The sequence below is a fragment of the Muntiacus reevesi genome, chromosome 8 (genome assembly GCF_963930625.1).
Source record: "Muntiacus reevesi chromosome 8, mMunRee1.1, whole genome shotgun sequence".
Classification (NCBI taxonomy): Eukaryota; Metazoa; Chordata; class Mammalia; order Artiodactyla; family Cervidae; genus Muntiacus; species Muntiacus reevesi.
The window spans coordinates 37,232,836-37,245,524 of NC_089256.1; the positions used below are offsets into that span (position 1 = coordinate 37,232,836).

At 36.8% G+C, this 12,689-nt stretch overlaps 1 protein-coding gene and 1 pseudogene across 2 annotated transcripts in view; one reads left to right on the forward strand and one right to left on the reverse strand.

Annotated features, from left to right (window-relative positions):
* SPICE1 (spindle and centriole associated protein 1) overlaps nucleotides 1-12,689 on the reverse strand; it is a 58,654-nt gene that overhangs the window by 24,373 nt on the left and 21,592 nt on the right. The window contains exons 8-10 of one of the 2 annotated variants that reach the window (XM_065943656.1): nucleotides 1,375-1,517; nucleotides 1,054-1,185; nucleotides 295-560 (exon numbers count right to left, since the gene is read on the reverse strand). In XM_065943656.1, coding sequence (XP_065799728.1) covers nucleotides 295-560; nucleotides 1,054-1,185; nucleotides 1,375-1,517 — 541 coding nt within the window. Of the gene's footprint in view, nucleotides 1-294; nucleotides 561-1,047; nucleotides 1,186-1,374; nucleotides 1,518-12,689 lie in introns of both variants that reach the window. The other variant, XM_065943654.1, reaches the window with a different exon arrangement.
* On the forward strand, nucleotides 9,491-10,102 carry LOC136173520 (3-oxo-5-alpha-steroid 4-dehydrogenase 2 pseudogene; annotated as a pseudogene).

Genomic DNA, 12,689 nt, shown 5'->3' on the forward strand with positions numbered 1-12,689 from the left:
AGCACAAGATATAATTTTATTTAAGCAGATTGACCTAACTAATTATCACTTAGTTATTACCTATTTACCAAACTAAAATCAACACCACTTATCTGGCATATCTTTATCAGGATGTAGAGAAAATTAAGAGGATAAACCTTTCCAACAGATAATCCAAAGCTGAGCCATTTTAAACAAAGTTACTCAAACTTGACTATACTTTATTTGGAAAATGCAATAATTTAAGTGTAGAGGGGAAAAACCTACCCAACTCTGCTATCAGTCTAGTAGAAGAATAGACTCTAATAACCTTACCTCTTTAAGGTACCGAACCAGGCGACAGAGTGAGCTCACGAGGGACAGGGTGAAGCCAGTGAGACCCTGACTATTTTGCAGTCCCTGGACCTTGCGGCCTGTCCACCGTTCATATTCTTCTATTTCATGTTCAACTTCATGTATCATGTGTTTGAGGACATCCAGGCTGGGGTTACTGCTACTTGGTAAGTCTGTGGAGGCTGTGCTGGCTGATAACATGCTATTCTTCTGTTTGGAAGGAGCACGTGAATCTGGTTTTCTTTTCACTGATAATGACAGAAGTCATTCTATGTTAAGACCAGGAAAAATTAAAACTACAGAAATGTTTCAATGTTGCTCACAGTTTATAAAAGGTTTTTTTTACAGAAGGTATCATGATTTTCTCATAAAGAATCTATACTGTTTAAACCAGATTTATACTATCTAAAATAAATGAATGAGAATCATCCTTCTAGAGTTACATGGAATAAAAGGAAGCACTAAATGGCTACCATTCAACAACTTCTTACTATGCAGGATCTGACTGGATGAGTTTGAAAGACATGTACTAAGAGGCTAAGATAGCTATATCAAGTTACAAAGTTTTTTTTGGTTTGTTTGTTTTTTAATGCTTCCAAAACAGAGAATTTATTTTATTTATTTATTTTTAAATGTGTATAACCTCCCTATCCCACCCCTCTGTAGGTTGATACAGAGCCCCTATTTGAGTTCCCTGAGTCATAATAACCCACTTTGTCAATTAAGAGACTGAACCTTTACTTAGCAGCTGTTTTTGTTTCCTTGAGTTCAGCACCTGTCCCACAACACAGCTTGAGTCTAGAGTCTCAGTAGATTCTTCAGGTTGAAGCCTCGTATGGATTCTCTTAACAGCATTGGTAGCATTCAGTGCAGCTACAATTCCAAAAGAATCTCAAGTAAACAACAAAAAAATTTTTAAGCATTTCAATCAACAGGTCAATCAGTATTTACCAATCAGGCTAAGACAGTAAAAACTCAAGTGACATTCCTTTAAAAATTACTGGGTTTAAGAAAGAAAGTAAGCTACTACTCTGGGAGAAATAATACAGTGGGGGACCAAACCTTTTTGTTCTCCTGATGGAGAAGCAGATGATGGAGTTCCTGAAGAGGTTGTTATTTGTGACTGTGTTGCTACTTTCTGCTGAATATCAGTCCATAGTTTATTAATTAACTCAGAATTTTCTTCCTTTATTTGGTGGAGAAACCTATAAATTACAGGACAACAAGTTATGTTAGAATTAGTAAGTGCTATCATTTAACTTGTTCAACTGTTTACATGTTTGATGTGAAGAAACATTTAATAATTCATATCCAAAGAGAAATATGTTTTGCTTTAATTTACAAGGTTAACAACTAAAATGCCAATCTTCTCAGTGTTAGAAGATACTGTTCATCTCCCTTCCAGTTTCCTAGCTAGGATGGCTCCCAAAACAACAGTGATCTGCCCTTTCTGAAGTTTTGTGCTATAGGCTCCATCCTCCCCTCTCTTTCTCTAGAGAAAGTATATGGTTTTGATGAAGGAGCTGGTTCTCCGAGCACAGCCTCTGCCCATCACTGAAGTAAAGTGATTGGAGCAGACTCTGCCCCTGTGTGTCATTGAGGCGGGAAGAAGGAATGAGAAGAGCTGCAGTGCAGGGGGTGAGAAAGAGAAGCCTTTTGCTGTAATCATCTTTATCAGTGATAAAGTTGATTTTTCAGTCTCTAGTTGTCTGATTTGTTTGCCTATTTCCCAATTGGGCTAATATTTAAAGGGGGAGGGTGCTAAAAGTAGAAACAACCCAAATGTCTACCAACTGATGAATGAATAAGTAAAATGTGTTCTGTTCACACAAAAGAACATTATTCAGCCGTAAAAAAATGAAGTGCTAACACACTACAAATATGGATGAATCTTGAAAACATGTGACGGACACCAGACACAAAAGATCACATTTTACATGATTCTATATAGAAAATGTCCAGAATAGGCAAATCTACAGAGATTTAACACACACACACACATTCATTTAATAGATTAGATTGGGCTGAAAGGTTTGGGAGAAAATGGGATCTGATTATTAAAGAGTGTAGGGCTTCTTTTGAGGGTAATGAAAATGTTCTGAAACTGACTATGGGTCACACAGTTCAGTGAATATACTAAAAAAAAATCTCAAATTCTCTTAATATTATACTTTAAATGGATAGATTGTATGGTATATGAATGATAAATCAATGAAACTGTTATGAGAAAACAGCAGAAGTGACTCCATAAACCTCAATCTAGCGGAGCTGCTTTCAAGCAACCTGTGGACAGCACATTGAACACTAGCTGCTACAAAGTTTAACAAAAGGCCTGTAATGTGGTCCACACACATTATGGCTAGTTATCAAAGCATCAAGAAGACTCCTACTGCAACATAGTATAAGTGGTGGTGGTTTAGTCACTAAGTCCTGTTTGACTCTTGCGACCCCATGGACTGTAGCCTACTAGGCTCCTCTGTCCATGGGATTCTCCAGGCAAGAATAATGGAGTGGGTTGCCATTTTCTTCTCCAGGGGATATTCCCGACCCAGGGATTGAACCTGGGTCTCCTGCATTGCATAGTATAAGTTAGGTCTAAATCCAACCTTCAGGATAAATCATAAGAAAAGTGTCATAATGAGATTTCTATACAACTTGGGAAAATCTCCATTAACGTCTTCTAAGTTTATACTTTTAAGAATCAGGTTGTATCAAACAGCAACAACAAAATAATAATACAATACTGTCTATGGTAGGCTTAAGAATTGCCCTCTAAAGAGACACCCATAACTTAATCCCTGGAACTTGTGAATGTTATCTTATCTAACTAAGAAGGGACTTTGCAGGTGTGATTAAGCTAAGGATCCTGAGATAGGGAGATGATTCTGGATTCTCCAAGTGGGCCCTGAATGCAATCGTATGCATCCTTAAGAGGGAAGCAGAGGGAGATTTTGATGCACACAAGCAGAGAAGGTGACATGAAGGTGGAGGCAGAGACTGGAGTGATGTGGACACAAGCCAACACCTTCAGCCACCAGAAGTTGAAAGAGGTAAGGGATGGAATCTCACTTAGAGTACCCAGAGGGAATGTGGCAATACCAGCATCGTCACTTTAGTCTAGTGAAACTGATTTAGAATTTCTGGCCCCTAGAACTGTGATAGAATAAATATTTGCTGTTTGAAGCCACCAAGTTTGTAGAAATTTGTTAACACAGCCCCAGAAAATTATTACAGATTTTGGTATCTAGATATGGAGTGCTGATGTAACAAATACCTAAAAATATGAAAGTAGCTTTGGAACTGGATAATGAATAAAGGCTAGAATAATTTTTAGGTGAACGATAGGAAAAGCCTCCTTTCCATGGATCGTATCACTGACTCACGAATCTGAGCAAACTCTGGGGGATGGTGGAGGATAGAGGAGCCTGGCGTGCTGCAGTCCATGGGGTTGCAAAGAGTTGGACATGACTTAGCAACTGAAGTTCGGAACAACAACAGAAAAAACCTGATTGCCTTAAAAAGATTATTGGTAGAAATATGAATGTTACAGATTCTTCCATTGAAGACTCAAGAGGAAGTCAGGAGCACGGTAGAGAAAGCCTGTATCATCTGAGAAAATAACATACCATCATAAATAGAATGTTGGTAGAAATATGAATATTAAAGAAGCTTCTGGTGAGGATTCTGAAGGAAATGAGGAACATTGGAAACTGGGAAAAAGGCAATCCTTACTATAAAGCAGTAGAAAAGCTGAGTTGTGTGGGGAAGCAGAATTTGTAAGCAATGAAACTGGATATTTATCTGTCAAGGTTTACAAGGAAAAGTACTGAATGTGCAGGTGGAGATAGTGGTGAACCTGTCTGCCAACATGGGAGACATAAGAGATCAGGTTCGATCCCTGGGTCGGGAAGATCCACTGGAGGAGGGCATGGAAACCCACTCCAGTTTTCCTGCCTGGAGAATCCCCATGGACAGAGAGTCTGGCGAGCTACAGTTCATAGGGTCACAGAGAGTCGAGACACTTACTGAAGCGACCACACATGCATACGCACACACTGAACATGCGGCCTGCTTTTCTTCTTGCTAAACACAAGAGTAAAGAGATAAATTGAGAGAATAACTCTTAAGCAAAAAGAAACCAGGTTTGGATTTGAGAAATCCTTACTCTTCAGATTGCAAAAGATGCTGAAATTAGGAGTCACTGTTAGGAAAGTAGGCTCTGGAGATTAGCACAAGTGCACCAATTCTCTTTTATGGCAGCATCAATTAAAATAGTGTTTTAATGACTTTATTTTAGAGACAACTTAGGAATATCAGCATCTCTAATTTATATCCCATCCAAAAGAAGCTACCCAAGCCTACTGGAAAGAGCAATTTTCCTTGTCATTTGGTTTCTGCCACTTGGGATTTCGTCTTCTCAATTCTTTCTCCCTTTTTTCACACAATGAATGCCTCCAACATCACCTCTTCCTCTCCCTAGCCTGTAATACAAAGGTCTACAGAGGAAGTAAGGTAGTGGTAAGGGTTAAGTAAGAGAAAGGCTTACAACCATTGCTTCCTCACTTGGAATGTGCTGATCCCCAAAAACACCAATGACTCAGTAGAGATTTTTGAGGACTAGGTTACAGATTTATTGATAATGTATAATATTATCATATGAGAAATCAATTCCGTGCTCACAAGAACTCACAGAATTCACAGAAATTTTCAGACCAGAAGGCACTTTGGAAATCTTATTTTCTACCCTCCTCATATTTTACAACTGAGGAAATAAAGACCAGAGATGATCTAAATAGTAAGTAGCCAAAGGCTGAGTCCCCAGATTCCAAGTCTAATTCATCTTCTACCTATACCCCATGCTCAGCAGTCAATAACTAACATTTTGAGACATAAGGTATTCATAAATTAGAAACTGCTTTTTCAAACAACTAATCAGATAAAACTAATCTTAACCTATTGAATGAAAAAAATTATTTACTTCAAGTGTAAAGAATAAAAGTTATTCTGCACAAGATTAGTTACATTTAGGTTCTGAAAGAAAAGTACTTAAAAGATGATACATATTTCCAGGTTTTCTGAAGAAAATGGTGACCAGCTAAACTTGAATTACTCCACATATCCTCCAAACACTGTACAGTGAAACAGAAAAGCAAATACAACAGCATACAACCCATACCTTCTGTATTATTGGAAGAGAGAGAATACTACTAATTTCAAACTACCTGTAAGTATAAAAATAAGCATCAAATTCCAACAAACATATTTCTTGAGCTCCTGCAGGAAACCTTTGCAAAGAATGGGGGCAGCTCAAAATGACTGCAAAGAGAAAATGAAAACTGAGAGCCTACTGGTGGCAAAAATTACCTCTAGAAAGAAAAAGTCCACACTAAGTATGCAAATACTTTAAAAAAAAATGGGCAATTATAACCCAACGAGGAAGTGTGCAGAACCCAAGGTGGTAGTCTTGGGAAGGCATCACTTCTTAAGGAGAAGACAGTAAACAGAAAAGGAAAGATGCACTTTGGAGGCTGAGTGCTGAAGGGGAAAAGATGCAAAAGACCTGCAAGACAAAACAGAGCCACAATATTGGAGGAGAAGCCACCTTTAATCTACCAATACTTTTTTTTTCTTTAAAAAAAAAAAAAACAGCTTTAAAGAAGTTGTGCTTCACTGTAACTGAGAGAAAAATCACTCCAAACTCCCAATCCTCTCCACAAAATGTTCAGTAGAACAAAGGAAGTACATCAAACCAGAAAACTGAAACTGAAATACTTTGAAATTCCTGCCCCCAACATGCAGAAAAAAGAAGAAGAAAACTATAACACAATACTTTAAGTAGAATTAAATATACCTTAAAAAGCATTTCTTTAGTCAGAAATTCTAAAACTAAAACCAGAAATGGACAAAGAACATGAAGAAATAAAAGAACTGATTAAACTGAGGAAAGAAATCAAAGAAAAACTATGTCAGAAATAAAGGTTAAATTACAATGTCTCCATTGAAGAATTGTTAAACAAACATTTAATAAGCAACATTAAAGAATTACAGAACAACAAAAAGAATATAATTAAGATTAACAAGACTACAAAAGGTCAAAGAGAAAGTGCCTAAAGAGGGAAACCAGGAAAAATCTTTTGTGTCTATAAGGGAAGTTTCTGAAAAAGAAAAACGAAACAGTGATTTAGAACTAATACTTTAAAACCACAACTATAATCAAAGAAAACTTTTAAGGCCAAAAAAGAAAGAAAGAAAAAGAACAGAATATATACATACTTCTTACATATAGGAAAAGGCCCATATATAAATATAGGAAAAGGCCAACTGTGTGGGAAAGGAAAAATTGACCTGAAAAGGTAATCTAACATATAGTTTAGCAAAATTTAAATTTTAAGGATAAAAGAAATCAAGTCACTAGATAAAAATGCCAAATTATTTACAATGGCAAGTGAAGGGCAAGAAAATTATCCTAGCATCAGACTTCCAAAAAAAACCATTCCAAGCAAACCAAGAATAGAGTAATATTTTTAAGAATGTTAAGGGGAAAAAAATAGGAACCATAGATTTTATATCCAGACAAAATGTCCTTCAAATATCAAAGCCATACAAAAACTTCTAAAGTTTCAAAAACTCAAGGAAAACTGAATTCACAAGTCCTATGGCATAAGCTTCGTCTGAGAGAATCAACTAAGAGTTAACTAGGGATATGTCAAAAGTTAACTAGGGATATGTCAAAAAATGATAAGCATTTGATATATTTATTTATAGCTCAAGAACAAAAACAAAAATAGAGATATAAGAAGAAAAATAATATGTAAATGTTTTATGCTTCGTTAAAGATCAAATATGCAGCTCAAAAATGAGGATGAGGATGGAGAGAAAAGCAGGGAAGAAATGGGAATGCAGCATGACTCACCTGCTGCACAGGTAGTAGATGAAAGTCAAAAACACCATTGCAAGCCTGACAGTGAAAGCTTAAGTAAGAAAACAGGGAACTAAAGGCTCTACAGAAAGTTGATATAAAGAAACGAGCAAGGACAAAAAATACAAACTTCCTAAATACCAATGAAACCTTTCAAAAGAAGACAGAAGACATCTCACATAAAGAAGGAAAATTATAATTAAAGTATAATACACTCAGTATCATAAAATAATGACAAAGTTGACACCAAATATATCAATCATATCAATACATGTTACAAGCCTACTTCACCAATTAAAAAAAAAAAAGATTTTCAAATTGACTAACAAGGCAAGATCCAATTCTATGTTAAATACAAAGACACATTTAGAACACAATAATTCAGAAAAACTAAAAGAATAAGCAAAGACAATCCAGGTGATTAGAAACAAGAAAAAAAGCAGAGGTTTTGTTCCTGTTATCAAAGTACAACTGAAGCCAAGAGACACTAACTTGACTTGTTAGCCAATTTATAATGCTAAAAGCCATAATTCACAATGACGATATAATATACATGGATATCCATGTATCAAAAAATAACCATCTTTATAAGGATGGAGGTATTTAACTCCAAACCAAATTACATATACTTAAACATCAAATGCAAAGAAACAAACATTAATAGTGAGAGACTTTAAAACACCACTCTCAATACAAGATAATGACAAAAATAAATAAGGATATAGAAGACATATACAATATAATCAATAAGGTAGATCTTATGGATATACATAAAGAACTTTATACTTTATTAATACAGAATATACCTTCTTTTCAAACACACACTTGGGACATTCACAAAAATTTGATCATATATTCCAGTCACAAAGAAAACATCATTAAATTTCATGAGTAGAAATATTACAAACCACACTCTGACTGCAGTAGAACTAAAAACAACTGTAGAAGAAAACCAAGAGACTCTTCTATCTGGAAGCTTAAAAATGAAAGAAAACAACAATAAAAACTATTAAATAACTATTAGGTAAAAGAGCAAATGTAAACTGAAATTAATTTCTAAAATAATAAAACACCACATATTCAGTTGTGCAGTACACATTTAAGGCAGTGATCATGGAAAAATTCTGAACCTTAAATATGCTTATCAATTAAAATAAAATAATGAAAATAAATGCATTACATTCTCAACTCAAAAAGCTTTAAAAAAAGCACAAAGAAGATTATAATAAAGATAAAAGCAAAAATTGATAAGGAAGAAATCAGAAAAATTATAGCTCTAGTTAAGAAAACAAAAGACATTTTCCAGAAGTATAGAGATTACTTGCACACCTCAATGGACATATATTCATAAATCTAGATGAAATGGATAATTTTATGAGAAAATGTAATTTATCAAAATTGACATCAACAGATATAGAAGGCTTAGATAATCCAATCTTCATAGAAGAAACAAAGTTATTATGGTACTTCCCCACACAAAAAGCACCAGGTTCAAATAGTTTCACAAGGGAATTCTACCAAACACTCAAAGTACAGATAGTCCCAATGCCACATAAATTGTTCCAGAACTTAAAAAGTTAGAAAACTTTCCAATAGATGCTTCTTATAAAATCAAGTATAACACTGTTACCTCAATCTGATACTATATATTTAAAAATTATAGATAAAATCATTTATGAATATTAATGCAAGAATACTATTAAATAAAATATTAACAAACAAAATCCAGTATCACAATAATAAAAACAATATGCCAAGTGGAATTTATTTCAGGGATTCAAGAATATTTCAAAAAGGCATCTGTAATATAAAGAACCGTACAAATAGATTTAACCAGGAAACACATATGATTATCTACAAATGTTAAAGTCTGAGAAAATTCAAAATTCATTTCTGATAAAAACATTCAAGAAAACAGGATTTGAATGATGTTTCCCTAGCATTGCTTTTGTTTTAAAAAAAAGACCTGAGTACTGAAGCCAGCACTTTACTAAAGAGGAAACAAAAGTACCATTTTCACAGATCAGGAGCAAAACAAGGATGCCCACTATTTCCACCATCATTTACCACTGTCCCTTAGCTACTGCAGTACACAAAAGAAACAAGCTAGTAATACAAGACTCAGAAAACAAAACTATGTCTATTTGCAGATGACATGATAGGAAAACCCTAGAAAACCAATGCTAAAACTAACTCAACCAAGGTTCAGAAAGGTAGCAGAATATCAATATAAAACACTAAAATCAGCTTGGCATCAAAATGGTGGCCTCTAGGACAGCTCACAACAATGAGAACTCCCTAGTACCTCTGCCACCAGTGTACTTGTCCTCACAGAGAGCCAAAGCCACCCGCCACGCCCCCAGGAGATCCTCCAAGACCAGTAGGGCATTTGTTTACTCACTGCTCACTAGAGGGAGGCCTTTTCCAGATGTATTCCTTTTCAGGGGCTTTGTTCTTCTGCATGGGAAACAGATTCCTCCAAGGCTACTATTTGGTTTACTGTGTTGAGTACCCTGCTGAGTGGTACACAGACATACAGTTTAGCCCTGGTGTCTTCTTATCTATTTTGGTAATGGGAATCAACATTCATAGTGACTATAATGCCTCCAGCTCAGGAAGCCTAGAGAAATCATCTACAGGATTCTACAAAGTGGCTTGTTCACGTACATTTCTGGAATCAATTTCCTTTCTGAGATCACTGAATGGATGAGCTATGTCCTGGCCACCTGGTCTCTTCTCAGCACTTATACTTGCATTTTTTTTCTCACTTTCTTTCCTTAGGCTGTGAACCTTTCACCACCACAGGTTCTACCTCAAGATTTTGAGGACTACCCCAAGTCTCAGAAAGCCCTCATTCCATTCATCTTTTAAGGAAACCAAATAAAAAGGGAACACAGCTCCCAAGATCCTGTGGAAAACCATAAAGCTGCTGAGACTGTAACTTTTACAGTCCCACTGCATATATGTAAGAGTTGGCCTCTGGGGTTTGGGCAGCTAACCTAAAAATTCTGCAGGGGCCCCCTTCATGTTTCCTCCTACCCTCCCAGGGGGTCTCTGTCCTGACCTGTTAAAGCTTCACAACGCCCTTTTTCACACAGAGACATCTGCTTCTTAGCCTTTCCTCCTGAAAAGTAAAAAGTTACCTATGTATTTTATCCTTTGGATGATGCAAGTACAGGTGCTTTTATACCTGCTATGTATCAGTATAAGCTCTGTAGTTGAGAAAGTTTTGAGTTGAGGGCAGTGCTTAAAGAATTTATTATAGGTACACATTTGATTAAACTAATCAGCAGAGATTTAAATTCTGAAGCTGCACAGACCCAGAGCAAACCTCCTCCCAAATGAAAACCCACTCACACTTTACTTTTCCATGGTTAAGAGTGAAAGATGGGAAATAATTAAGTAGACTTTTAACAGAGGACCCTGTCTTCATACTGCTGAACAAATGCAACAACGCATTGACTTCATTTAAAATTTCTGCTTTGTCTTGGTGCCTCTGTCTTCCTGAAGATTCCACAATCACTGATAGAGATATTGAAGGTTAATCCAGAAAACTGATATGGGTTTTACCAAAGGCCAGGTTTTAATGATCACAAGGAAGAAATGACTCTGGTTGACAACAGAGAGAGAAAAAGTGTTTTACAAAATATTGCAAATTCTCGTATTCTTAGAAACCATGGAAATATCCAAATAATAAGAGCACCAAATAAGGAAAATTACCAAATAAGAGCATATGCCATTTGTCATGAGGAGACACATACAATGATGGTGAAGCATCCCAGAAGCGCCCGGCAACTTTTCTCTTCTGGAGTTTCTGCATTACAGTCCTCAGGAACTGTTCAGCAAGGCATCCTTTAGTGGTGCCTTGAACTGCAGCTCTCAAAAGTCCCAGGGGCAGAGGTTGAAAACTGCAACCAGAGGGATGGCTCCAGGCAGAAAATGTGCTTTGTTTGGCTCCAACAGTGTTTCACACAGTTTGGTTTTATTTTTTAATTTTTTACATTCAAAGTCTCCAAAATTTAAAAATTAGGTTTCTATATTCTCTGGTTTCCTTTTAAAAGTTGGAGGATCTGGGCCTGCAGAGCCCACTAAGAACTGTGACTGATCAGCTGGTTCAGTTCAGTTCAGTCGCTCAGTCGTGTCCAGCTCTTTGCGACCCCGTGAACCACAGCATGCCAGGCCTCCCTGTCCACCACCAACTCCCGGAGTCCACCCAAACCCGTGTCTATTGAGTCAGTGATGCCATCCAACCATCTTATCCTCTGTCGTCCCCTTCTCCTCCTACCCTCAATCTTTCCCAGCATCATGGTCTTTTCAGCTCTTTATATTAGGTGGCCAAAGTATTGGAGTTTCAGCTTCCACATCAGTCCTTCCAATGAACACCCAGGACTGATCTCCTTTAGGATGGACTGGTTGGATCTCCTTACAGTCCAAGGGATTCTCAAGTGTCTTCTCCAACACCACAGTTCAAAAGCATCAATTCTTCGGCACTCAGCTTTCTTCATCGCCCAACTCTCACATCCATACATGACCACTGGAAAGACCATAGCCTTGACTAGACGGACCTTTATTGGAAAAGTAATGTCTCTGCTTTTTAATATGCTGTCCAGGTTGATCATAACTTTCCTTCCAAGGAGTAAGCATCTGTTAATTTCATGGCTGCAATCACCATCTGCAGTGATTTTAGAGCCCAGAAAAATAAAGTCAGCCACTGTTTCCCCATCTATTTCTCATAAAGTGATGGGACCAGATGCCAAGATCTTAGTTTTCTGAATGCTGAGCTTTAAGCCAACTTTTTCACTCTCCTCTTTCACTTTCATCAAGAGGCTTTTTAGTTCCTCTTCACTTTCTGCCATAAGGGTGGCGTCATCTGCATATCTGAGGTTATTGATATGTCTCGCGGCAATCTTGATTCCAGCTTGTGCTTCTTCCAGCCCAGCATTTCTCATGATGTACTCTGCATATAAGTTAAACAAGCAAGGTGACAATATACAGCCTTGACATACTCCTTTTCCTATTTGGCACCAGTCTGTTGTTCCATGTCCAGTTCTAACTGTTGCTTCCTGACCTGCATACAGGTTTCTCAAGAGGCAGGTCAGGTGGTCTGGTATTCCCATCTCTTTCAGAATTTTCTGCAGTTTATTGTGATCCACACAGTCAAAGAGTTTGGCATAGTCAACAAAGCAGAAATAGATGTTTTTCTGGAACTCTCTTGCTTTTTCGATGATCCAGCGGATGTTGGCAATTTGATCTCTGGTTCCTCTGCCTTTTCTAAAACCAGCTTGAATATCTGGAAGTTCATGGTTCATGTATTGCTGAAGCCTGACTTGGAGAATTTTAAGCATCACTTTACTAGCGTGTGAGATGAGTACATTAGAATTTGCAACCTCTGTAGAGGAGTCAACCTCACATGAAATGGAAAGACATCCCATATTCTTGAATTGGAAGAATTAATATT